Source organism: Coregonus clupeaformis, chromosome 33 (genome assembly GCF_020615455.1).
Source record: "Coregonus clupeaformis isolate EN_2021a chromosome 33, ASM2061545v1, whole genome shotgun sequence".
Taxonomy (NCBI): domain Eukaryota; kingdom Metazoa; phylum Chordata; class Actinopteri; order Salmoniformes; family Salmonidae; genus Coregonus; species Coregonus clupeaformis.
The window spans coordinates 11,296,698-11,324,198 of NC_059224.1; the positions used below are offsets into that span (position 1 = coordinate 11,296,698).

Sequence of the window (27,501 nt, forward strand, 5' to 3'; positions counted from 1 at the left end):
TAGCTGCGTAGCTGTGAGCCTGGAGAAATAGCCCTGATTACTGCGTCTACTATTTCTACCTCAGGATAGCCTCTGTTAAGTCCATTCTCAATCTGATGGGCAAGGCTGGAAAAAGTCAGTTTATCTTTCTGGCCCGGTTCACCTATCTGACCAGAAATTTTTAACTCTTTGCGCCAGTATGAGCCGGGCTGTGCACTGGGTGAGAGCTGCATGCTCCTCTGAAGATGGGCAGGGGGTTGGGGCTGGCGCAGAGAATCACTGGCTTGGTCTGCAGTACTCTGCTCAGTTCCCACCCCTTGTTGTGGGGTTACAGTTCTCAGTCCCTCTATTCTGTGATGTGTTCTGGCTGTTTCAATATCATGGTCAGTTTGCCCTGTCTTGCTATCTATGCCACTGATCATCTCTGTCATTTTGTCTTTAAGTAACAATAATTCCGACATGCCGCCATCTTCTAACTCTGCAACTTCCTCTCTTTCAAGGAACATCATAATGTGAGTCATCAGTGATATGCGGGATTTGTCTTGAACATCTCTTCTCTGTTCGCCTGATATGTCAAGGAAATCACATACGTCTAGTAACTTGTCTTTAGTCAGGGTGTGCAATTCTCCTACTACCTCTTCCTGTAGTTCTTCCAAGGCGGTTGTCATGTTGACAGGACAGGAGGAACCTTTACTGTGCAGGAGTTGACTCTGAATTAGGTGGTCCTTACTGTCTCTGATGGTCTCTCAACGGCCTCAGTCGACACGTGACTTAACCCCCAACTTCCAGCTCCCCTCGAACAGCAACACTTTCCTCACTGCAGCCTGCCTGGGTTGTTATGTAGGGATTTAGCTGGCTCGGAATTCAGCGACCAGGATGTGGAAGCCGGACATCTGAGCAGCAATCTCAGCGGAGCCTCCAAAATGTTACACCCCTGAAAAAGGGAAGAAATAATCACGAACGTGACGCAGTTATGTTTCCTCACTGACAAATTTAGTGTAATGATTTTACAAAAATACCACATTTTACAGAACAACAGATCTACAGGAACCAGAGTTTTGTAGGGTACAAAGCTTATTCAAGTCACAACAGCATAAACTGTAATTCACTAAAACATATACAAATGTTTCAATATAACTGTCAAACACAAAGTAGCTTTAGCTCAGTAACCCATAACTACATTTATCAACCATGTCAACAAAGTATTCGAAACACATTATACAAATAACCCCAAATATTATTATTAACAACGCACATGTTCATTCACAATTAGCATAAAATGGCAGCTACTCTCAGTACGAAGCTATCGCTGCAACCAAGCAGATTACAGTCACACACGCACCTAATAACTCTCTTCAACTTAACTCTAACTTCCTCAAGATGTTACTAACACATACCTTAAACTCTCTTCACAGGTTAGCAAGTTATTACATTCAAATTAACTCGTTTCATATCAATAACGTACCTGAAAAAGGGGAGAAATAATCACGAACGTGACGCAGTTATGTTTCCTCACTGACAAATTTAGTGTAATGAGAAAAAGACCGCGATTCCCCCAGGAAGTTGGGTGGAGACCAGAGCAATCGATCTCAGGCTCATAGATTAAGAGCATTTAGTAGATCACAGATGAACACTTTTACCCTTAAATTAGGCACCACAAAATAAAGTAGTCAATATAACATTTACACATTCCTCTTACAATATTAACCCTTTGACTCTTGACGGATTTTAAACACATTTATGCATTTTATCAATCTCTATGAACTAGTACTGGATGCATAATCTTTTTAACCTTAGATATTTTAAGATCCTTACATACCATGAACTTACTAATACTTTTTAGTGTATAACAGGCTATGAATATGTCCTTTAACCTGTCACATTTAATGCTAGCTAGAGGTTAGGGTTATGGGTTAAGGTTAAAGGGTTAAGGTTAGGGGAAGGATTAGCTAACATGCTAAGTACTTGCAAAGTAGCAAGTAGTTGCAAAGTTGCTAATTAGCTCAAGTTCTCCACGATGAGATTTGAACACACAACCTTTGGGTTGCTGGACGTTCAAGTTATACACCCACCAATCCACAAAAGTCAACAAGATGAGATTTGGAAGGATGTCCACACAAGACTAACATTCACACAACCCCACAGCCAACAACAGTGTCTTTGTCTCAGTTCCCATAGTCACAGTATAGGCTACAGTTCCCACTGTATCTTTATATATTGTTGTTGCGAAATGCAAACTCTTCTCAATCTTTTTAAGGTGTGAAATGACTAGCTATGTTAGTTTAGAGTGAGAAAAGATGCGGTGGTAAAATTAAAAGACAACTCATGATCTCTTTTTCTCTCTCTCTGGTCAGCCTCAGAAAAACAGAAGTGGTCTGAGTGTTGTGATTAACTATGTTTAACTCACCGTCCGAAAATATATAACTATGCTTAACACATAGTTTAACTTATAGTCTACTGATTCTGAAAAGATCTAACTATGTTAACATATAGTTCAACTTATAGTATACTGAAAAATCCCCAATACTATTACAGGAAGGTGATTGGATGCCCAGTTCATCTCTTGATAGGTTTAGGTTATTTGAACATATTGGTACATAGGCAGAAACCTACATCAAATTTGATGTCATACACAAACAGGTACAAATATATAATCTGCATTAATATATGGACAGTAGATCATCAAAAGTCACACACAACAAATATACACACCATCAGATCAATAAATAGTCATATCAAATGTCTTTATTGATGGAGCATGCATTTTGCATAGCTTGAGAGCTCTTGTCAATAATGATTTTTGGTGTCTGGTAGTGCAGCTTGTTGCATTGATCTCCTCAGATCATGCATCTCTGTGTAGGGGTTAGAAACTTGTTCAGAGGACTTGTGTGATTGGACAGGACCGCTTTGAAGGTCTTGGGAGTGAGTTGTAGGAAGTGCCAATGATGCAGCAGCAGCGTCTCTGAATGCCTTCCAAGTCCTTGGAGAGACAAGAGACTTGATTCCACTGATATGTCATGTTGACATGTTGACTATGTCACTTGACTTATTTCCATCCTGTAAACAATTTCAAGAAAGACAGCATGTACACAGAATTAGAGGAACGGAGGTGTACCAATTATGATTAACCAATCAAGTGAATATGACCATATTAAGGCAAATTCACTACATCACTACATCATCACTACACACTCTCATACAGTACATGTGAATAAGGCCTTCAACTGCTGGTGAGCTGGAGCATTCTTACCAAGGTGTCAGAAATGCTTTCCGTTTTAATACTTGTTCCATTACAGAAAAAACCATGACCTCTTAGAGGAAGTGATGCCATAGTGGTGAATAGAGATACTGCTGTATGGTGAGAAACGTATGGTCCTGAGACACTCTGATAGAGGAGAGAGAGAGAGAGAGAGAGGACAATGGCTAACGTCCATCATTCATTTTTGGGACTGCTTGTGACTGTTTTGTACCTGCTAACAGGTAAGACAGAGGAGAGAGAGAATAACAATACTATTTATTAAGAGACCATCACTCACATTCAACACGGAAAACCATACATCTGAGAAAAAAAAGATATGCTGAAGTTATGTTTACATTTCTGTTGTTTTTCTGTCTACTTTTATCTTCACTATTGTATATATAATTACTTTATTATTATTCAGTACACCTGTGAAGAATATCAATAAGAATACCTATGAAATATAATGTAATCTGTATTACCAGTGAATAATCATCTGATGCCATTCTCTTGTCAGGTGTCAGTGGAAACACTCTTCCTCTGTACTCCATTGTGGGAGGTGATGTCAGTCTGCCGTGTACCAATGTGGTTTATCCAAACTGTTCCTCAACTACATGGAACTATAACAGAGATGGATCTACTGGTACTATTGAAGAAGTTGGCCTGGGGAGGTTGAAAAAGGAAAAACAGAACAACAGAGCTGACAGACTGAGTTTAGGGTCTGACTGTTCTCTACATGTTAGTGATGTCAGAGCTGAGGATGCTGGATTCTACATCTGTCAACAGTTCCTTACAGAGGGTGGACCACAATATGGAGGTGATGCTCCTGTTCATCTGTTTGTTCTAACTGGTGAGTATTACTGTTCCAACTCAGTGAGTACACCCAGATACTCAATACATACTGTACATACTAGTCTTCTTTTTCAGTATCCTCGTCAACACCAGTGACAGATCTAAAGCCTGATGGAACAGTCGCGTTAAGGTGTTCTCTGCTCACCTTTGATGGAAAGTGTAACTGACAGATCATTAGTGGTGTTCATCTGTAGATCATCTGTATGACATATGCATATGCAGTACATGGTCATTGTGCCATCTGGTTCCGTAGAAATGGGTCCTATCCCTGTAAAGCAGTCTTAAATGCTGGGTCAGGGTTTGTCCCAATGGCTTGAAACTTTTGCTCTACCAAAGTCAAGACACTTGAATTTCCAGACAGTTCTGATAGAACAACTCTGATTCATGTCAAGACAACCACCAGTACTATGCAACAGTCTAAGTTAGACTTGTAATGTAAAAACAGCCCCAAACATATTTATAGGAAGTACTGCTTGTCTAGTGCTCTAGAGATTGGAGAAAGATTTAGCAGATTGCAGTAGAGAAAACTCTACAGGCAACATAGAGTGAGTCAGTGGATGTGGATTCATTCTGTACTGTGATGTCACCCTTATTCACCAATGAAAAGTGGGCACCCTGCTGGTATTGTATTTGCTACTATTTCCATTCTCAGTTGTATAGTAGATGGTTTGGGAGGTACAGCATTGGGCCAAAGTCAGCTGTATTACCTTGGTCAATACGCAGAGCATATACAGTATTTGTATTTGCAGCCTAACTTTCATGTTTTTTATTTTTTATTTGCTGTGGTGCACTTCACACTTCTCTCTACCCATGTGAATTTCTGCTTGTCTAGGTAACGCTGACGTCCCCTTGCCAAAGCTAAACTTTAATGACATTAAAGTGATATCAAACCTGATCCTTTCTCTTGATTTTGGTGATTAGTGAACAAGCATACTGCATGTGTCTGATGATGAAGAGTTAAACTAAAAGAGGATGTTCTTCTCCTACTGAACTACATATTAAAGACAAGGGCACTGAAGATGGTGGTGATTTCACCTTCAAGGTCTCAGGTATAAAAAAACTCAGATATAGTACATCTTCCATGTGCCATCTGGATAAATAAAATGAGTACTGCTCCTGTAAAGATGGTTCCCAAATGTTGGGTCAGTGCTGGTCCCTCATGCTTGAGACTGGGTTATAAAAAATTTATCTATCAAAGTCATGATTCTTGAATTAATGTTTTTCAGATGGAACAACTCCGAATCCTGTCAAGACAACCACCAGTACTCAGGAGCAGCCTAAGACTGGTAATGTAAAAACAGCCCCAAACATATTTATAGGAAGTACTGCTTGTCTAGATATTGGAGTAGAGAAAACTCTACAGGCAACACCGAGTGAGTCAGTGGATGTGGATCTATTCTGTACTGTGATGTCACCCTTATTCACCAATGAAAAGTGGTCACCCTGTTTGTTTTCAACAACTATGCAGGGAGTACATAGTTTGAGTGCCAGTCTCTTTAGCTAACATTCCACTCCTTGCCACTCCTTGCAATTGCCATTGCGGGAATCTCAACATTCAATAGAGTACCACAGTATGAGCCATAATACCCATAAAACCTAGTGGTCAAACACGGAAATGGTTCCAATCGTTTTTCCATCATTACATTTTCCCATAGGGGATTTTAGAGACACTTCAAATAAGGGCTGTGTTTCGTGTAGGCTTACCCTGGCATGAAGTTTTGATAATATATTCGCCTGTATTTACCCCGAAAAATTGCCTTTAGAAAATATTCATACTCCTTGACTTATTCCACATTTTGTTGTGTTACAATTCAAAATTGATTAAATGTCTCACCCATCTACACACAATAGCCCTTAATGACAAAGTGAAAACAGAAATATCTAATTTAAATAAGTATTCACACTCCTGATTCAATACATGTTAGAATCACATTGGGCAGCGATTACAGCTGTGAGTATTTCTGGGTAAGTCTCTAAGAGCTTTGCACACCTGGATTGTACAATATTTGCATATTATTCTTTTTTAAATTCTTCAACCTCTGTCAAGTTGTTGATCATTGCTAGACTGCCATTTTCAAGTCTTGCCATAGATTTTCAAGCCGATTTAAGTCAAAACTGTAACTAGGCCACTAAGGAATATTCAATGTTGTCTTGGTAAGCAACTCCAGTATATATTTGGCCTTGTGTTCTAGGCTATTGTCCTGTTGAAGGGTGAATGTATTTCCCAGTGTCTGGTGGAAAGCAGACTGAACCAGGTTTTCCTCTAGTACTTTGCTTGTGCTTAGCTCTATTCCGCTTCTTTTCCCCCCCCAAAACTCCCTAGTCTTTGCTGATGACAAGCATACCAATAACATGATGCAGCCACCACTATTCTTGAAAATATGAAGAGTGGTACTCAGTGAAGTATTGTGTTGAATTTGCCCCAAACATAACACGTTGTATTAAGGACATAAAGTAAATTTCTTTGCCACATTTATTGCAGTTTTACTTTAGTGCCTTATTGCATGTTTTGGCAGGTTAAAAAAACTCAGATTTAGTACATATTCCATGTGCCATCTGGATAAATAAAATGAATACTGCTCCTGTAAAGCTGTTTCCCAAATGTTGGGCCAGTGCTGGTCCCTCATGCTTGAGACTGGGTTATAAAAAATGTATCTATCAAAGTCAAGACACTTTAATTAATGTTTTTCAGATGGAACAACTCCGATTCCTGTCAAGACAACCACCAGTACTCAGGAGCAGTCTAAGACTGGTAATGTAAAAACAGCCCCAAACATATTTATAGGAAGTACTGCTTGTCTAGATATTGGAGTAGAGTAAACTCTACAGGCAACACCGAGTGAGTCAGTGGATGTGCATCTATTCTGTACTGTGATGTCACCCTTATTCACCAATGAAAAGTGGTCACCTGTTTGTTTTCAACAACTATGCAGGGAGTACATAGTTTGAGTGCCAGTCTCTTTAGCTAACATTCCACTCCTTGCCACTCCTTGCAATTGCCATTGCGGGAATCTCAACATTCAATAGAGTACCACAGTATGAGCCATAATACCCATAAAACCTAGTGGTCAAACACGGAAATGGTTCCAATCGTTTTTCCATCATTACATTTTCCCATAGGGGATTTTAGAGACACTTCAAATAAGGGCTGTGTTTCGTGTAGGCTTACCCTGGCATGACGTTTTGATAATATATTTCCTCTATTTACCCCGAAAAATTGCCTTTAGAAAATATTCATACTCCTTGACTTATTCCACATTTTGTTGTGTTACAATTCAAAATGGATTAAATGTCTCACCCATCTACACACAATAGCCCATAATGACAAAGTGAAAACAGAAATATCTCATTTAAATAAGTATTCACACTCCTGATTCAATACATGTTAGAATCACATTGGGCAGCGATTACAGCTGTGAGTATTTCTGGGTAAGTCTCTAAGAGCTTTGCACACCTGGATTGTACAATATTTGCATATTATTCTTTTTTAAATTCTTCAACCTCTGTCAAGTTGTTGATCATTGCTAGACTGCCATTTTCAAGTCTTGCCATAGATTTTCAAGCCGATTTAAGTCAAAACTGTAACTAGGCCACTAAGGAATATTCAATGTTGTCTTGGTAAGCAACTCCAGTATACATTTGGCCTTGTGTTCTAGGCTATTGTCCTGTTGAAGGGTGAATGTATTTCCCAGTGTCTGTTGGAAAGCAGACTGAACCAGGTTTTCCTCTAGGATTTTGCTTGTGCTTAGCTCTATTCCGCACTTCTTTTTTCCCCCAAAACTCCCTAGTCTTTGCTGATGACAAGCATACCAATAACATGATGCAGCCACCACTATTCTTGAAAATATGAAGAGTGGTACTCAGTGAAGTGTTGTGTTGGATTTGCCCCAAACATAAGGTGTTGTATTAAGGACATAAAGTGAATTTCTTTGCCACATTTTTTGCAGTTTTACTTTAGTGCCTTATTGCATGTTTTGGCAGGTTAAAAAAACTCAGATATAGTACATCTTCCATGTGCCATCTGGATAAATAAAACGAATACTGCTCCTGTAAAGATGGTTCCCAAATGTTGGGTCAGTGCTGAACCCTCATGCTTGAGACTGGGTTATAAAAAATGTATCTATCAAAGTCAAGACACTTTAATTAATGTTTTTCAGATGGACCAACTCTGAATCCTGTCAAGACAACCACCAGTACTCAGAAGAAGTCTAAGACTGGTAATGTAAAAACAGCCCCAAACATATTTATAGGAAGTACTGCTTGTCTAGATATTTATTGGAGTAGAGAAAACTCTACAGGCAAAACCGAGTGAGTCAGTTGATGTGGATCTATTCTGTACTGTGATGTCACCCTTATTCACCAATGAAAAGTGGTCACCTGTTTGTTTTCAACAACTATGCAGGGAGTACATAGTTTGAGTGCCAGTCTCTTTAGCTAACATTCCACTCCTTGCCACTCCTTGCAATTGCCATTGCGGGAATCTCAACATTCAATAGAGTACCACAGTATGAGCCATAATACCCATAAAACCTAGTGGTCAAACACGGAAATGGTTCCAATCGTTTTTCCATCATTACATTTTCCCATAGGGGATTTTAGAGACACTTCAAATAAGGGCTGTGTTTCGTGTAGGCTTACCCTGGCATGACGTTTTGATAATATATTTCCTCTATTTACCCCGAAAAATTGCCTTTAGAAAATATTCATACTCCTTGACTTATTCCACATTTTGTTGTGTTACAATTCAAAATGGATTAAATGTCTCACCCATCTACACACAATAGCCCATAATGACAAAGTGAAAACAGAAATATCTCATTTAAATAAGTATTCACACTCCTGATTCAATACATGTTAGAATCACATTGGGCAGCGATTACAGCTGTGAGTATTTCTGGGTAAGTCTCTAAGAGCTTTGCACACCTGGATTGTACAATATTTGCATATTATTCTTTTTAAATTCTTCAACCTCTGTCAAGTTGTTGATCATTGCTAGACTGCCATTTTCAAGTCTTGCCATAGATTTTCAAGCCGATTTAAGTCAAAACTGTAACTAGGCCACTAAGGAATATTCAATGTTGTCTTGGTAAGCAACTCCAGTATACATTTGGCCTTGTGTTCTAGGCTATTGTCCTGTTGAAGGGTGAATGTATTTCCCAGTGTCTGTTGGAAAGCAGACTGAACCAGGTTTTCCTCTAGGATTTTGCTTGTGCTTAGCTCTATTCCGCACTTCTTTTTCCCCCCCAAAACTCCCTAGTCTTTGCTGATGACAAGCATACCAATAACATGATGCAGCCACCACTATTCTTGAAAATATGAAGAGTGGTACTCAGTGAAGTGTTGTGTTGGATTTGCCCCAAACATAAGGTCTTGTATTAAGGACATAAAGTGAATTTCTTTGCCACATTTTTTGCAGTTTTACTTTAGTGCCTTATTGCATGTTTTGGCAGGTTAAAAAAACTCAGATATAGTACATCTTCCATGTGCCATCTGGATAAATAAAACGAATACTGCTCCTGTAAAGATGGTTCCCAAATGTTGGGTCAGTGCTGGTCCCTCATGCTTGAGACTGGGTTATAAAAAATGTATCTATCAAAGTCAAGACACTTTAATTAATGTTTTTCAGATGGACCAACTCTGAATCCTGTCAAGACAACCACCAGTACTCAGAAGAAGTCTAAGACTGGTAATGTAAAAACAGCCCCAAACATATTTATAGGAAGTACTGCTTGTCTAGATATTTATTGGAGTAGAGAAAACTCTACAGGCAAAACCGAGTGAGTCAGTTGATGTGGATCTATTCTGTACTGTGATGTCACCCTTATTCACCAATGAAAAGTGGTCACCTGTTTGTTTTCAACAACTATGCAGGGAGTACATAGTTTGAGTGCCAGTCTCTTTAGCTAACATTCCACTCCTTGCCAATCCTTGCAATTGCCATTGCGGGAATCTCAACATTCAATAGAGTACCACAGTATGAGCCATAATACCCATAAAACCTAGTGGTCAAACACGGAAATGGTTCCAATCGTTTTTCCATCATTACATTTTCCCATAGGGGATTTTAGAGACACTTCAAATAAGGGCTGTGTTTCATGTAGGCTTACCCTGGCATGACGTTTTGATAATATATTCGCCTGTATTTACCCCGAAAAAATTGCCTTTAGAAAATATTCATACTCCTTGACTTATTACACATTTTGTTGTGTTACAATTCAAAATGGATTAAATGTCTCACCCATCTACACACAATAGCCCTTAATGACAAAGTGAAAACAGAAATATCTCATTTAAATAAGTATTCACACTCCTGATTCAATACATGTTAGAATCACATTGGGCAGCGATTACAGCTGTGAGTATTTCTGGGTAAGTCTCTAAGAGCTTTGCACACCTGGATTGTACAATATTTGCATATTATTCTTTTTTAAATTCTTCAACCTCTGTTAAGTTGTTGATCATTGCTAGACTGCCATTTTCAAGTCTTGCCATAGATTTTCAAGCCGATTTAAGTCAAAACTGTAACTAGGCCACTAAGAAATATTCAATGTTGTCTTGGTAAGCAACTCCAGTATATATTTGGTCTTGTGTTCTAGGCTATTGTCCCGTTGAAGGGTGAATGTATTTCCCAGTGTCTGGTGGAAAGCAGACTGAACCAGGTTTTCCTCTAGGATTTTGCTTGTGCTTAGCTCTATTCCGCTTCTTTCCCCCCCCCAAAACTCACTAGTCTTTGCTGATGACAAGCATACCAATAACATGATGCAGCCACCACTATTCTTGAAAATATGAAGAGTGGTACTCAGTGAAGTGTTGTGTTGAATTTGCCCCAAACATAACACGTTGTATTAAGGACATAAAGTAAATTTCTTTGCCACATTTATTGCAGTTTTACTTTAGTGCCTTATTGCATGTTTTGGCAGGTTAAAAAAAAACTCAGATATAGTCCATCTTCCATGTGCCATCTGGATAAATAAAATGAATACTGCTCCTGTAAAGCTGTTTCCCAAATGTTGGGTCAGTGCTGGTCCCTCATGCTTGAGACTGGGTTATAAAAAATGTATCTATCAAAGTCAAGACACTTTAATTAATGTTTTTCAGATGGAGCAACTCTGAATCCTGTCAAGACAACCACCAGTACTCAGGAGCAGTCTAAGACTGGTAATGTAAAAACAGCCCCAAACATATTTATAGGAAGTACTGCTTGTCTAGATATTGGAGTAGAGTAAACTCTACAGGCAACACCGAGTGAGTCAGTGGATGTGCATCTATTCTGTACTGTGATGTCACCCTTATTCACCAATGAAAAGTGGTCACCTGTTTGTTTTCAACAACTATGCAGGGAGTACATAGTTTGAGTGCCAGTCTCTTTAGCTAACATTCCACTCCTTGCCACTCCTTGCAATTGCCATTGCGGGAATCTCAACATTCAATAGAGTACCACAGTATGAGCCATAATACCCATAAAACCTAGTGGTCAAACACGGAAATGGTTCCAATCGTTTTTCCATCATTACATTTTCCCATAGGGGATTTTAGAGACACTTCAAATAAGGGCTGTGTTTCATGTAGGCTTACCCTGGCATGACGTTTTGATAATATATTTCCTCTATTTACCCCGAAAAATTGCCTTTAGAAAATATTCATACTCCTTGACTTATTCCACATTTTGTTGTGTTACAATTCAAAATGGATTAAATGTCTCACCCATCTACACACAATAGCCCATAATGACAAAGTGAAAACAGAAATATCTCATTTAAATAAGTATTCACACTCCTGATTCAATACATGTTAGAATCACATTGGGCAGCGATTACAGCTGTGAGTATTTCTGGGTAAGTCTCTAAGAGCTTTGCACACCTGGATTGTACAATATTTGCATATTATTCTTTTTTAAATTCTTCAACCTCTGTCAAGTTGTTGATCATTGCTAGACTGCCATTTTCAAGTCTTGCCATAGATTTTCAAGCCGATTTAAGTCAAAACTGTAACTAGGCCACTAAGGAATATTCAATGTTGTCTTGGTAAGCAACTCCAGTATACATTTGGCCTTGTGTTCTAGGCTATTGTCCTGTTGAAGGGTGAATGTATTTCCCAGTGTCTGTTGGAAAGCAGACTGAACCAGGTTTTACTCTAGGATTTTGCTTGTGCTTAGCTCTATTCCACTTCTTTTTTCCCCCCAAAACTCCCTAGTCTTTGCTGATGACAAGCATACCAATAACATGATGCAGCCACCACTATTCTTGAAAATATGAAGACGTACTCAGTGAAGTGTTGTGTTGGATTTGCCCCAAACATAAGGTGTTGTATTAAGGACATAAAGTGAATTTCTTTGCCACATTTTTTGCAGTTTTACTTTAGTGCCTTATTGCATGTTTTGGCAGGTTAAAAAAACTCAGATATAGTACATCTTCCATGTGCCATCTGGATAAATAAAATGAATACTGCTCCTGTAAAGATGGTTCCCAAATGTTGGGTCAGTGCTGGTCCCTCATGCTTGAGACTGGGTTATAAAAAATGTATCTATCAAAGTCAAGACACTTTAATTAATGTTTTTCAGATGGACCAACTCTGAATCCTGTCAAGACAACCACCAGTACTCAGAAGAAGTCTAAGACTGGTAATGTAAAAACAGCCCCAATGTCAGTAATGCTGTAGGTCGGTGTAGTGGTGGAATCAAGCGCAGGACACCGAAGTATAGTCCAAAAGACTTTAGTGCAATTTCCAACAAGGAAAATTCGAACAAACTTGCCCGAAGGCGAAACTACGCACGAAGGCGACAAAACAAAAGGCGCACTACACAGGTGCGTAAACGCTCCAACACAGTGGAGTAAAGCTCAACCGAGCGAACAAGTAATTCTACAAGCACAACACACGACAGAAATAAATCAATCACACACAACACTAGACAAACACAACGAGAAACTTATAGGACACTAATTACACTAAACGATAACAGGTTTCACAACAAACAGACAAAAGCAAACGAACATAGAAACATGCAACGGTGGCAGCTAGTATTCCGGAGACAACGAACGCCGAAGCCTGCCCGAACAAGGAAGAGAGGCAGCCTCGGCCGAAACCGTGACAGTACCCCCCCCTTGACGCGCGGCTCCAGACGTGCGCCGACTCCGGCCTCGGGGACGACCAGGAGGACGCGGAGCAGGGTGCGTTGGGTGCCCACGATGGAATTCCGTCAGGAGAGACGGGTCCAAAATGTCTCTCCTCGGCACCCAGCACCGTTCCTCCGGACCGTACCCCTCCCACTCCACTAGATATTGGAGACCCCCCATCCGACGTCTCGAATCCAAGATGGACCTCACGGAGTACGCCGGTGCCCCTCGATGTCCAATGGGGGGCGGAGGAGTCTCCCTGATCTCACTTTCTTGGAGTGGGCCAGCTACCACCGGCCTGAGAAGAGACACATGGAACGAGGGGTTAATACTTTTATATTCAACAGGTAGTTGTAATTTGTAACACACCTCGTTCAACCTTCTCAGGACTTTAAATGGCCCTACAAACCGCCGACCCAGTTTCCGACAGGGCAGGCGGAGGGGCAGGTTTCTGGTAGAGAGCCAGACTCGATCACCAGGTGCGTACACTGGTCCCTCACTGCGGTGGAGATCGGCGCTCGCCTTATGACGACGGAGGGCCCGCTGCAGGTGGACGTGTGCAGCGTTCCATGTCTCCTCCGAGCGCCGCGCCCACTCATCCACCGCAGGAGCCTCGATCTGGCTCAGCTGCCAAGGTGCCAGAACCGGCTGGTAACCTAACACACATTGGAAAGGGGTTAGGTTAGTGGAGGAATGGCGTAGGGAATTCTGGGCCATCTCGGCCCAGGGAACGTACCTTGCCCACTCCTCCGGCCGGTCCTGACAGTATGTTCTAAGAAACCTACCCACATCCTGGTTCACGCGTTCCACCTGCCCATTACTCTCCGGGTGGTAACCCGAGGTGAGGCTCACCGAGACCCCCAACCGCTCCATAAAGGCTCTCCAGACCCTGGAGGTAAATTGGGGACCTCGATCAGACACAATATCCTCGGGTACCCGTAGTGCCGGAACACATGGGTGAATAGTGCTTCGGCAGTTTGCAGGGCAGTAGGAAGGCCCGGCATGGGGAGCAAATGACAGGCCTTAGAAAACCGGTCCACAACGACCAGTATAGTGGTATTCCCCTGTGAAGGAGGAAGGTCAGTAAGGAAATCCACCGAGAGGTGGGACCATGGTCGTTGTGGAACGGGCAGGGGTAGTAACTTACCCCTAGGCAGATGTCTAGGCGCCTTACACTGGGCGCACACCGAGCAGGAGGAAACATAAACCCTCACATCCCTTGCCAACGTGGGCCACCAGTACTTGGCACTAAGACAGTGCACTGTCCGGCCGATACCAGGGTGTCCAGAGGAGGGTGACGTGTGAGCCCAATAGATCAATCGATCCCGAACCTCGAGCGGAACGTACTTCCGACCCTCCGGGCATTGCGGTGGACTAGGGTCGGTGCGTAACGCCCGCTCGAGCTCAGCATCGACCTCCCACACTACCGGTGCCACCAGACACGACTCCGGCAGTATGGGGAGTGGGCTCCACGGACCTCTCCTCCGTGTCATACCGCCGAGACAGTGCATCTGCCTTACCGTTCTGTGACCCAGGGATGTACGTGATCTTAAATGTAAACCGGGTCAAAAACATATTCCATCTTGCCTGGCGAGGGTTCAGCCTCCTCGCTGCCCGGATGTACTCCAGGTTACGGTGGTCCGTCAAAATGAGGAAAGGGTGTTGAGCCCCCTCAAGCCAGTGCCTCCACACCTTTAGGACCTGTACCACGGCTAACAGCTCCCTGTCCCCTACGTCATAGTTTCGCTCCGCCGGACTGAGCTTCTTGGAATAAAAAGCACAGGGGCGGAGTTTAGGTGGCGCGCCTGACCGTTGTGAAAGCACGGCTCCTAATCCGGCCTCTGACGCGTCCACCTCTACCTGAAATGGCAAAGAGGGATCCGGATGCGCCAGCACCGGGGCCGAGGTAAACAGGTCCTTCAGCCTCCCAAACGCCCTGTCCGCCTCAGCAGACCACTGCAGACGCACCGGACCCCCCTTCAAAAGAGACGTGATGGGAGCTGCCACCTGTCCAAAACCCCGGATAAACCTCCGGTAGTAATTCGCAAACCCCAAAAACTGCTGCACCTCCTTCACAGTGGTTGGTGTTTGCCAATTACGCACGGCTGACACCCGGTCTACCTCCATCTTCACCCCTGACGCAGACAACTGATACCCCCAAAAAGGAGACCGACTCCTGGAAAAACAGACACTTCTCTGCCTTAACATACAGGTCGTGCTCCACCAGCCTCCGCAACACTCTGCGCACCAGGGCCACATGCTCGACTCGGGTAGGCGAGTACACGAGAATGTCATCTATGTACACAACCACCCCCTGCCCCTGCATGTCCCTGAAGATCTCATCCACGAATGATTGGAAAACTGACGGAGCGTTCATCAACCCGTATGGCATGACAAGATACTCGTAATGGCCCGAGGTGGTACTAAAGGCTGTCTTCCATTCATCGCCCTCCCTGATGCGCACCAAGTTGTACGCGCTCCTGAGATCTAATTTAGTGAAGAAACGCGCCCCATGCAATGACTCAGTCATGGTCGCAATCAGCGGGAGTGGATAACTGTACTTCACCGTGATCTGATTGAGACCACGGTAATCGATGCACGGGGCGTAAACCACCATCCTTTTTCTTCACAAAAAAGAAACTCGAGGACGCAGGGGAAGTGGAAGGCCGTATGTATCCTTGTCTCAGAGATTCCTCTATGTAAGTCTCCATAGCTTTCTTCTCCTCCTGAGACAGAGGATACACATGGCTCCGTGGGAGCGCAGCTCCTGCCTGGAGGTCTATCGCACAATCTCCCTGCCTATGGGGCGGCAACTGCGTCGCCCTCGACTTACTAAACGCAATAGCCAAATCCCCATACTCAGGGGGAACGTGCAATGCGGGCACCTGGTTTGGACTCTCCACCGAGGTAGCCCCTACGGAAACGCCCAAACATCGACCCACACACTGGGCAGACCACTCCATCAGAGCCCTCTCCTGCCACGAAATAGATGGGTTATGGGTACTCAACCAGGGCATGCCCAGCACCACCGGATACGCAGGCGAGTCGATCAGAAATAGCTGAATCATCTCCTGATGACCCCCCTGCGCACACATCCTAAGTGGCGCAGTGACCTCCCTGATCAAGCCCGCACCCAACGGACGGCTATCTAGGGCATGAACGGGGAAAGGGACATCAACAGGGAGAAGGGGAATCCCTAAGGCTAAACAAAACTTCTTATCAACAAAATTCCCAGCCGCGCCTGAATCTACCAGCGCCTTATGCTGGGAATGAGGTGCTACCTGTGGAAAACGCACAGGTATACAGAAATGTGCAACAGAGAGCTCTGGGTGAGTGGGGCGCCTACTCACCTGGAAGGACTCCCCAGTCGGGACCTGTCGTCCTCTCCCCTAAGAGGCCATCCCCAGCACCTAGCCGCAGTGTTTCCTCCCCGACCACAGTTGGTGCAGGAGATGGACCCCCTCGTAAGCCGACCCCTCCTCTCTCTAGCGCCAGCGCCCCCGAGCTCCATGGGGCACGGCTCGGAGGCGCTGGAGGGTGAAATGGACGGACCCCCCTCGGAACGTCCGCGGGTAGCTAGCAGGTTATCCAGCCTGATGGACATGTCGACCAACTGGTCGAACGAGAGGCTGGTGTCCCTACAGGCCAGCTCCTGACGGACGTCCTCGTGTAGACTACATCTGTAGTGATCGATGAGAGCCCGCTCATTCCACCCTGCATCCGCCGCTAGAGTACGGAATTCTAGGGCGAACTCCTGGGCACTCCTCTTCCCCTGCCGGAGGAAGACCAGACGCTCCCCCGCCGCTTTCCCCTCCGGGGGATGGTCAAACACCGCCCTGAAGCGGCGGGAGAACTCGTCGTAGGTGATGGTGTCCGCGTCGATCCTCCTCCACTCTGCGTTGGCCCATTCCAACGCCTTCCCGGAAAGGCAGGAGATCAGGGCGGACACGCTCTCATGTCCCGAGGGCGCCGGGTGCACGGTGGCCAGGTACAGCTCCACCTGGAGAAGGAATCCCTGACACCCGGCCGCGGTCCCATCGTAGGCCCTCGGGAGCGAGAGTCGAACTCCTCTGGGTTCCGGAGCGGTGGAGGAGTCCCCCAGCCTCGGATGGTGGTGATCACCTCCTGCAGTGCGGACCCCATCTGCAGGATCTGGTCACTCTGTTCACGGACCCTGTCCTCCAGCGTCGCCTGGGCTGCTGCGGCTCCTGCTGATTCCATTCTTGATGGTGTGTGATTTTGTCAGTAATGCTGTAGGTGGGTGTAGTGGTGGAATCAAGCGCAGGACACCGAAGTATAGTCCAAAAGACTTTAGTGCAATTTCCAACAAGGAAAATTCGAACAAACTTGCCCGAAGGCGAAACTACGCACGAAGGCGACAAAACAAAAGGCGCACTACACAGGTGCGTAAACGCTCCAACACAGTGGAGTAAAGCTCAACCGAGCGAACAAGTAATTCTACAAGCACAACACACGACAGAAATAAATCAATCACACACAACACTAGACAAACACAACGAGAAACTTATAGGACACTAATTACACTAAACGATAACAGGTGTCACAACAAACAGACAAAAGCAAACGAACATAGAAACATGCAACGGTGGCAGCTAGTATTCCGGAGACAACGAACGCCGAAGCCTGCCCGAACAAGGAAGAGAGGCAGCCTCGGCCGAAACCGTGACACCCAAACATATTTATAGGAAGTACTGCTTGTCTAGATATTGGAGTAGAGTAAACTCTACAGGCAACACCGAGTGAGTCAGTGGATGTGCATCTATTCTGAACTGTGATGTCACCCTTATTCACCAATGAAAAGTGGTCACCCTGTTTGTTTTCAACAACAATGCAGGGAGTACATAGTTTGAGTGCCAGTCTCTTTAGCTAACATTCCACTCCTTGCCACTCCTTGCAATTGCCATTGCGGGAATCTCAACATTCAATAGAGTACCACAGTATGAGCCATAATACCCATAAAACCTAGTGGTCAAACACGGAAATGGTTCCAATCGTTTTTCCATCATTACATTTTCCCATAGGGGATTTTAGAGACACTTCAAATAAGGGCTGTGTTTCGTGTAGGCTTACCCTGGCATGACGTTTTCATTATATATTCGCCTGTATTTACCCCGAAAAATTGCCTTTAGAAAATATTCATACTCCTTGACTTATTCCACATTTTGTTGTGTTACAATTCAAAATGGATTAAATGTCTCACCCATCTACACACAATAGCCCATAATGACAAAGTGAAAACAGAAATATCTCATTTAAATAAGTATTCACACTCCTGATTCAATACATGTTAGAATCACATTGGGCAGCGATTACAGCTGTGAGTATTTCTGGGTAAGTCTCTAAGAGCTTTGCACACCTGGATTGTACAATATTTGCATATTATTCTTTTTTAAATTCTTCAACCTCTGTCAAGTTGTTGATCATTGCTAGACTGCCATTTTCAAGTCTTGCCATATATTTTCAAGCCGATTTAAGTCAAAACTGTAACTAGGCCACTAAGGAATATTCAATGTTGTCTTGGTAAGCAACTTCAGTATATATTTGGCCTTGTGTTCTAGGCTATTGTCCTGTTGAAGGGTGAATGTATTTCCCAGTGTCTGGTGGAAAGCAGACTGAACTAGGTTTTACTCTAGGATTTTGCTTGTGCTTAGCTCTATTCCGCTTCTTTTTTCCCCCCAAAACTCCCTAGTCTTTGCTGATGACAAGCATACCAATAACATAGGCTATTGACTGCAGTTTACAGCCTACAGTTTTGTGCTCACTTGAAAACAATAACATTCTTCATTACATTGTGTTGTTGTAGCCTAGGTAGGATACATTTATTGTCCCTAAAAAACTGAAACAATAGGGTAGCTTTTCCAACTGCATACCCAGGGATTGGGAGGGAGTGCACTCAGCGCAGCCTCCGTAGCCCACATAGTGTATCTGATCAACTTTTTTCTTTTCTTTCACTGTGTAAATTGACAGGATATATTCACTGCAGTATGAAGTCTAACGTTTAGTTTATTAATTATGCGCTAATATGCATACCCTTCACATTTTGGCTATAGGCTACATCTCAATCGTGTCTGTCTTCATTTTTCTGTAGTGCAATTACACACCTGGCCTCTCCGCTGCCACGGTCCCAGGAATAGCCAGACTACAAAAGCTTGTTGGACACTTATTCAGACATATTTATTTTGCCTACTAATAGTGTATAGGAGGAGAGATGTACGCTTGCTGCTGTTTGCTGAATGTAAAAAAGGATACATACAGCATTAACGGGCAGAGAGTTGGAAAGGAGAAGCTCATATTTTCCTATAGTAGGCCTATCTTAACACCGGGCTACATCCTGACAAAATAGGCCTACATCATATGAGTGGCCTGCTAATGTACCTTTCTGGACCTTCTAAACTGTCGAGAATAGACCCAAACTGATCAAAATAGTTGCATAATCAAGTCTACACTGTTGGCCTATGCAGTTATTTCGTCATGAAACAAAACAGGATGTGTGAGTGGTTATTCAAATTACCTATACATCACTGCAGTTTACAGCCTATTGACAATAATAGTATATTCACTTGATAACAATAATACATTCCTCATTGCACTGTGTTGTTGTAGCCCAATAATTTTCTTGTCTAAAAACGTAGGCCTAGTATGTGTGGCTCAGTTGGTAGAGCATGGCACTTGCACTTGCAACGCCAGGGTTGTGGGTTCGATTCCCACGGGGGACCAGTAGGAACAAATATGAAAATGTATGCACTCACTACTGTAAGTTGCTCTGGATAAGAGTGTCTGGTAAATGTAGTAAATAGTGGAGGTTTGTGTGCCTGGGAACCACAGAGTGCAGCCTGGAGGAAACAGGGCAGGGTCCTTGCCATTCATGCAAGACCAAAAAATGCTGCCCCTGAAAAACTGGAAAAATTCCATTTAAAAGACATATTTTCCAGACGTTGAAGTTAAGTTCAATTTAGGTTCTGAATGAAAGGTAAAAATAAGTATATTCCATACATTTCAAATACATATTTTCCAGAACGTTGAAAAGGCATATTTTCTGGATGTTGAAAAATACGGATTTTCCGGACGTTGAAATCAGGTTCATTTTCGGTTCTGAATGAAAGTTGAAAATACTTATTTTTCTAATGTTGAAAACACGTATATTCCAGACGTTTAAAATATGTATTTTCCGGATATTGAAATCAGGCTAATTTTTGGTTCTGAATGAAAGTTGAAAACACATAATCAAGGCTGGTCCAGACCGGACAAAATCTGAACCAAACATAGACGTCTATGATTGGTTCAGATTTGGTCCGGACCAAAAACCAATGTCCATGGAAGTGGAAATCAAGGCCTGTCCGGACTGTACCAAAAAAAGATTTGCAAAAAGCGTGGGCGTCGGTCCGTGCTTACTGAGGTGTAGCCTACAGCGTTGCCTTAAATTGAATTATATGAATGACTATGTGGTAAGTCTACCTTTTGTAAAACACCCAAAAAAGTTGTCCGGTCTGGGAAGGACCGGAAAAAGATGTCCAGAAGACGTAGTCTCGTGCTTACTGGGGTGTAGCCTACCATGTCGGCCCTCATTGGAATTTTAGGCATGCCCATCCATGTGGTAGGCCCACCCTTTGTAAACAGGCCATTGCATTGGCTTTATTAGTCCTAATCAATTTGTCAATTTAAGCTCTGAATATCAGCTACCCAACTTTATCAGGAGTTATCATGAGCCTGTTTGCAATGTGTGAACACAGCTGGAAATGCAGAAGTATTTAATTTTTCGCTATGATCAGCTTGTCAAAAATTAAGCATACAAACTTGAAACCACTGATCATGACAATGGAGTGAAACTCCTGGACAACAGTTGTGATTGTCCATTCCATATTGTCCATTGTACTTTGACCTGTCCTCTTTTCAGGATATGTTGTGGTCCTCTGTAGCTCAACTGGTAGAGCACGGTGCTTGTAACGCCAAGGTAGTGGGTTCGATCCCCGGGACCACCCATACACAAAAATGTATGCACGCATGACTGTAAGTTGCTTTGGATAAAAGCGTCTGCTAAATGACATATTTATTTATTTTGTTTGTTAACCTGACAGTGCATTCTTTATTTGATTGGGCGCCATTTAGGTTAGGCTATTTGATCAGAGAAACCTGCATGATGTAAAACGTGTCAGTCTCATTACATTGTCATACATTTATCTCCATCCTGTAGGCTACAGAAAAGGCCACACTCTTTCTACCATATGCTATATCTGCTACATGATTTATGTTAGATATTTTTTTGACGGAACCTTGGTGGAGCGCCTCAGCGAAGCGGCTCTCCAACCGCACCCTGGAGAGACGCGCTGGGAATAGACAAACAAAATATTTTGCCCCCCTGCTTCTCACAGGGCGGCATCAATGCTTACCTAAAAAGCCCATATGCCACTGGTTGAGAGAAATTGTCATTGTTTTGGGGCAGAAATATGTGAGGATTTATATGTTGTTGTTGGAGGCGTCTTGGTCAGTTTAGCTCAGAAAATGCCGCCCTCGTCAATCTGCCACCGTAGGTGGCCGCGTAGGGTTTCCACCACTTCCGAATTCGCCCATTACATTTCAACTGGAGCACGCGGAGCAATACACAAGGGATTGTGGGAAGGTGAGCGGTGCGAACCCTGTTAGTAGAGCGATAAAAAAAGACAGCTCCACTCTACTTCATGCAAATTGCACGCGACCACCACTGCGGTTAACCAATCAGGTGAGGAGCAGATGTTTGCTTGAAAAAGTTCCGCCTGTCGTTAGTTCCAGACAAGCACAACCAAAAGAGAAGGAGGAAAGCCAATCATTGCTGTGTCTGGTTTTCCAATTCTATATGATTTTGCTTTGCTGGAATACAGAGACAAAATAATGAAGTCAATGGCATGGAGGAGGATTGTTGGTGTTGATGGTGGGTGAAGGTGGGTGAAGAGAGATTTGCACAACCATTTTTGCTTGTGCTGCTAGCTAGCTATGAACATCAAGCAACCTAAACCTCAAAACAGTGATCAAAGCCACCATTTGTGGCTTCCTCCACCAAACTTTACAGTTGGCACTATACATTGGGGCAGGTAGCGTTCTCCTGGCGTCCACCAAAACCAGATTTGTCCATTGGACTGCCAGATGGTGAAGCATGTGATCAGCTTTAATGTTGCAGATAGATTGTAACTTCCATAAATGTAATTGTCTGCATCACTTCCAATCCCTCATATGTTTTTTTTCTCGCAAACATTATTTGAACAGTTAGAGACAGAATAAGAACAAAAAAATCCAGAAAAAAACGCATGTCAAAAATGTTATAAATTGATATACATTTTAATGAGGGAAATAAGTATTTGACCCCTCTTCAAAACGTAACTTAGTACTTGGTGGCAAAACCCTTGTTGGCAATCACAGAGGTCAGACGTTTCTTGTAGTTGGCCACCAGCTTTGCACACATCTCAGGAGGGATTTTGTTCCACTCCTCTTTGCAGATCTTCTCCAAGTCATTAAGGTTTCGAGGCTGAGGTTTGGCAACTCGAACATTCAGCTCCCTCCACAGATTTTCTATGGGATTAAGGTCTGGAGACTGGCTAGGCCACTCCAGGACCTTAATGTGCTTCTTCTTGAGCCAGTCCTTTGTTGCCTTGGCCGTGTGTTTTGGGTCATTGTCATGCTGGAATACCCATCCACGACTCATTTTCAATGCCCTGGCTGAGGGAAGGAGGTTCTCACCCAAGATTTGACGGTACATGGCTACATCCATCGTCCCTTTGATGCGATGAAGTTGTCCTGTCCCCTTAGCAGAAAAACACCCCCAAAGCATAATGTTTCCACCTCCATGTTTGACGGTGGGGATGGTGTTCTTGGGGTCATAGGCAGCATTCCTCCTCCAAACACGGCGAGTTGAGTTGATGCCAAAGAGCTCGATTTTGGTCTCATCTGACCACAACACTTTCACCCAGTTCTCCTCTGAATCATTCAGATGTTCATTGGCAAACTTCAGACGGCACTGCAGGATTTCAGTCCTTCACGGCGTAGTGTGTTACCAATTGTTTTCTTGGTGACTATGGTCCCAGCTGCCTTGAGATCATTGACAAGATCCTCCATTCTCATGATCATTGCAACTCCACGAGGTGAGTACTTGCATGGAGCCCCAGGCCGAGGGAGTTTGACAGTTATTTTGTGTTTCTTCCATTTGCGAATAATCGCACCAACTGTTGTCACCTTCTCACCAAGCTGCTTGGCGATGGTCTTGTAGCCCATTCCAGCCTTATGTAGGTCTACAATCTTGTCCCTGACATCCTTGGAGAGCTCTTTGGTCTTGGCCATGGTGGAGAGTTTGGAATCTGATTGATTGATTGCTTCTGTGGACAGGTGTCTTTTATACAGGTAACAAGCTGAGATTAGGAGCACTCCCTTTAAGAGTGTGCTCCTAATCTCAGCTCGTTACCAGTATAAAAGACACCTGGGAGCCAGAAATCTTTCTGATTGAGAGGGGGTCAAATACTTATTTCCCTCATTAAAATGCAAATTAATTTATAAAAAAAATTCCATGCATTGTTATGGATTTTTTTGTTGTTATTCTGTCTTTCACTGTTCAAATAAACCTACCATTAAAATTATAGACTGATTATTTATTTGTCAGTGGGCAAACGTACAAAATCAGCAGGGGATCAAATACTTTTTTCCCTCACTGTATACGTACATACACATACATGTACACATACATACATATAAATACATATACGTACACTACCGTTCAAAAGTTTAGGGTCACTTAGAAAAGTCCTTGTTTTCGAAAGAAAAGCAATTTTTTTGTCCATTAAAATAACATCAAATTGATCCGAAATACGGTGTAGACATTGTTAATGTTGTAAATGGCTATTGTAGCTGGAAACAGCAGATTTTTTATGGAATATCTGCATAGGCGTACAGAGGCCCATTATCAGCAACCATCAGTCCTGTGTTCCAATGGCACATTGTGTTTGCTAATCCAAGTTTATCATTTTAAAAGGCTAATTGATCATTAGAAAACCATTTTGCAATTATGTTAGCACAGCTGAAAACTGTTGTGCTGATTAAAGAAGCAATAAAACTGGCCGTCTTGAGACTAGTTGAGTATCTGGAGCATCAGCAATCGTGGTTTCAATTACAGGATCAAAATGGCCAGAAACAAATAGCTTTCTTCTGAAACTCGTCAGTCAATTCTTGTTCTGAGAAATGAAGGCTATTCCATGCAAGAAATTGCCAAAAACGGAAGATCTCGTACAACGCTGTGTACTACTCCCTTCACAGAACAGCGCAAACTGGCTCTAACCAGAATAGAAAGAGGAGTGGGAGGCCCCGGTGCACAACTCAGCAAGTGGACAAATACATTTGAGTGTCTAGTTTGAGAAACAGACGCCTCACTGGTCCTCAACTGGCAGCTTCATGAAATAGTACACGCAAAACACCAGTCTCAATGTTAACAGTGAAGAGGTGACTCCGGGATGCTGACCTTCTAGGCAGAGTTGCAAAGCCATTACAGTTATACCTGGCTATACTTATTTCACCACTTACCATAATGAGATACAAGTTTTAAATCTATTTATCATAATATATGTTTGTAAATTTACCAATTAAAAATACCATAGTGATTGAGTGTCCATATAGCTGTACCATGATATTTGCATTAAGAGAACGAGTTTCCACTGCTCCAGAGTCCAATGGCAGCGAGCTTTATACCATTCTAGTCGACGCTTGGCATTGCGCATGGTGATCTTAGGCTTGTGTGCGGCTGCTCTGCCATGGAAAACCATTTCATGAAGCTCCCAACTAACAGTTATTGTGCTGATGTTGCTTACAGATGCAGTTTGGAACTCGGTAGTGAGTGTTGCAACCGAGGACAGACGATATTTACGCGCTACGCACTTCAGCACTCGGCGGTCCTGTTCTGTGAGCTTGTGTGGCCTACCACTTCATGGCTGAGCCGTTGTTGCTCCTAGACATTTCCACTTTACAATAACAGCACTTACATTTGACCGGGGCAACTCTAGCAGGGCAGACATTTGACGAACTGACTTGTTGGAAAGGTGGCATCCTATGACGGTGCCACGTTGAAAGTCACTGAGCTCTACTGTAAGGCCATTCTAATGCCAATGTTTTTCTTCGCAGATTGAATGGCTGTGTGCTTGATTTTATATACCTGTCAGCAACGGGTGTGGCTGACATAGCCAAATCCACTAATTTGAAGGGGTGTCCACATACTTTTGTATATATAGTGTAGCTCACTTCCTGTAAAATGCATAGGCCTTCATGCACATGAATGGGTACTTTGGGTAAAGGAAATTGTGGCTTTGACTTGCAAACATTGTCGTGCAAATCTTTACCCACCATCTACACCAACATCTCTGCAATCCCCCTCCAAGCCATTGACCTTCAGATTTTGTCTCTGTGTTCTAAAATCAAATAAACGAGGGAGAATTACAAAGCTCCCCACACCACAGTAATTTCCTTTTTGACATGTTTAAATAGCCTACAAATGGCCAGCTCCTTATTTTTATGTACAGTACTTTACCTAGAATACAAGGGTTGCATTTGCACAAAACAATTTTCATGTCAGAAAAATAATGTAGAAAATCTGGCTTATACAATATCTACTGGTATCATTTTCAATTGAGAACATATAGCTAGCTCATCAATATGCAAATTATGTGTGAGTTTAGCTATTCTCTGCTTCAGATGTACAATGACAAAGGGCACATTGATTGCACATGCACAATAGGCCAGTTATGCCATTATACTGTACGCTTCTGGCTGCATTGGTGAAGCATGCCATTATGATAAGCTGCAAAATGGGTTCACATGGCTGATATCCTGAGACAGTGACAATCAAATATAACCGATTGGAGAGCTCACAACTGGACAAAAAGGTTATCTGTGATGAATGAACATTGACACTAGTTCATCTTGAATAAAGTTTTAAGTTAACAATTAAAACAAGTTTAAACACTTCACTTCAATGAATCAACATTGAATGAATCAAAATATAATAAAAAAATGTACAAATAATCGAACTTGTTTGTAAATGTTAGACATCTCAGTAAGCATAATTTCAGGTGAACAAAAAAGTCCATACTCTCTAATCTACGGGGTGAGCAGACTTCTATTCCATCCCAGCAATAATACACATTATTATCAACTCATTTGGTTTGATAAGTTGAATCAGGTGTGTTAGTGCTGGGCTGGAACAGAAGCCTGCACACCCAGCATACCTCCAGGAGAAGGATTGGCCTGCTACAGTTGTAATACGTTTGTAGCCTACATTTTGTGTGACTTTTAACTATATTGTTTTATAAAACATTAGCTAACATAAGTACACGTACAAACCATGGCATACAAGGATGTGCCAGCAGTCTCTTGGGACATTCACTGGGACCTCTTCATCTGCAGACAGGCTTTTGCATCTCTCCATATCTGAAGACAGACATCACAAAGAAACAGGCTTCATTTTATTACAATTAGACAGCCCTGACTATTATCTCTCTACATCAAGATATAGCTAATATGAAGGTAACTAGCTGATGATACAGTACTTCACTTAGCTATAGTATGTAAAGTTGGCTAGCTAGCTAACTAACAAGCATCTCATTAGCCTACAGACAGTGGCCTGCTAGCTAATAATAATTGTTTTTTAAAAACATTTTCAAAATGTATTTACTTACTTACTTGAATAGGTTCATGCCTTCGCCTACGCCTACGAAACGGCCAATCTTTTGGACAGAAGAGCTGCCATTTCATAATCTGTTACTTCATTTTTCTTGCACTTTGACAGGTAAATATTTAGCCTATAGTCCTAATATTTAGCTAATGAATGGCCTAATATCTAGCTAATATATAGCTTTTTACTTCGGATACACATCACTAGCCTCTCTCTTCCATCTGTTTTTGTGCACAACAGGCAATAGGCTACTCAAGCCTCTCCAGAATAGGCCATTCCTCTTCTCGTGAAATCCCAGGAAAAGCTATAGGCTACAAAAGCTATAGGACATATATTTTGATTATTTGTTATACTATGCCTAATTGCCTATTCAGGGAAAGAAGCAGGCTTGCTCTTGTTAACTACTGAATGTAAAACAGGCCAAAAGCATAGAAAATGCATATCGGGGAAAGTTGAGGAGAGAAAGAGCATTGGTGTGATCACTTTTGGACAGTTATGATAACATTGTTGCACTGATGCATTGCAAGTAGTTGCACAGGACAGACATACAGTGGGGGAAAAAAGTATTTAGTCAAATCAAATCAAATCAAATTGTATTGGTCACATGCGCCGAATACAACAGG

At 42.8% G+C, this 27,501-nt stretch overlaps 1 protein-coding gene across 1 annotated transcript in view; it reads left to right on the forward strand.

Moving 5' to 3' along the window:
- Window positions 1-3,962: 3,962 nt before the first annotated feature.
- The window catches only part of LOC121548675, a 30,828-nt gene continuing 7,289 nt past the window's right edge, over window positions 3,963-27,501 (forward strand). Inside the window, exons 1-5 of the mRNA XM_045210041.1 lie at window positions 3,963-4,053; window positions 6,762-6,821; window positions 8,227-8,286; window positions 9,696-9,755; window positions 11,168-11,227. Coding sequence (XP_045065976.1) covers window positions 3,963-4,053; window positions 6,762-6,821; window positions 8,227-8,286; window positions 9,696-9,755; window positions 11,168-11,227 — 331 coding nt within the window. The remainder of the gene's footprint in view (window positions 4,054-6,761; window positions 6,822-8,226; window positions 8,287-9,695; window positions 9,756-11,167; window positions 11,228-27,501) is intronic.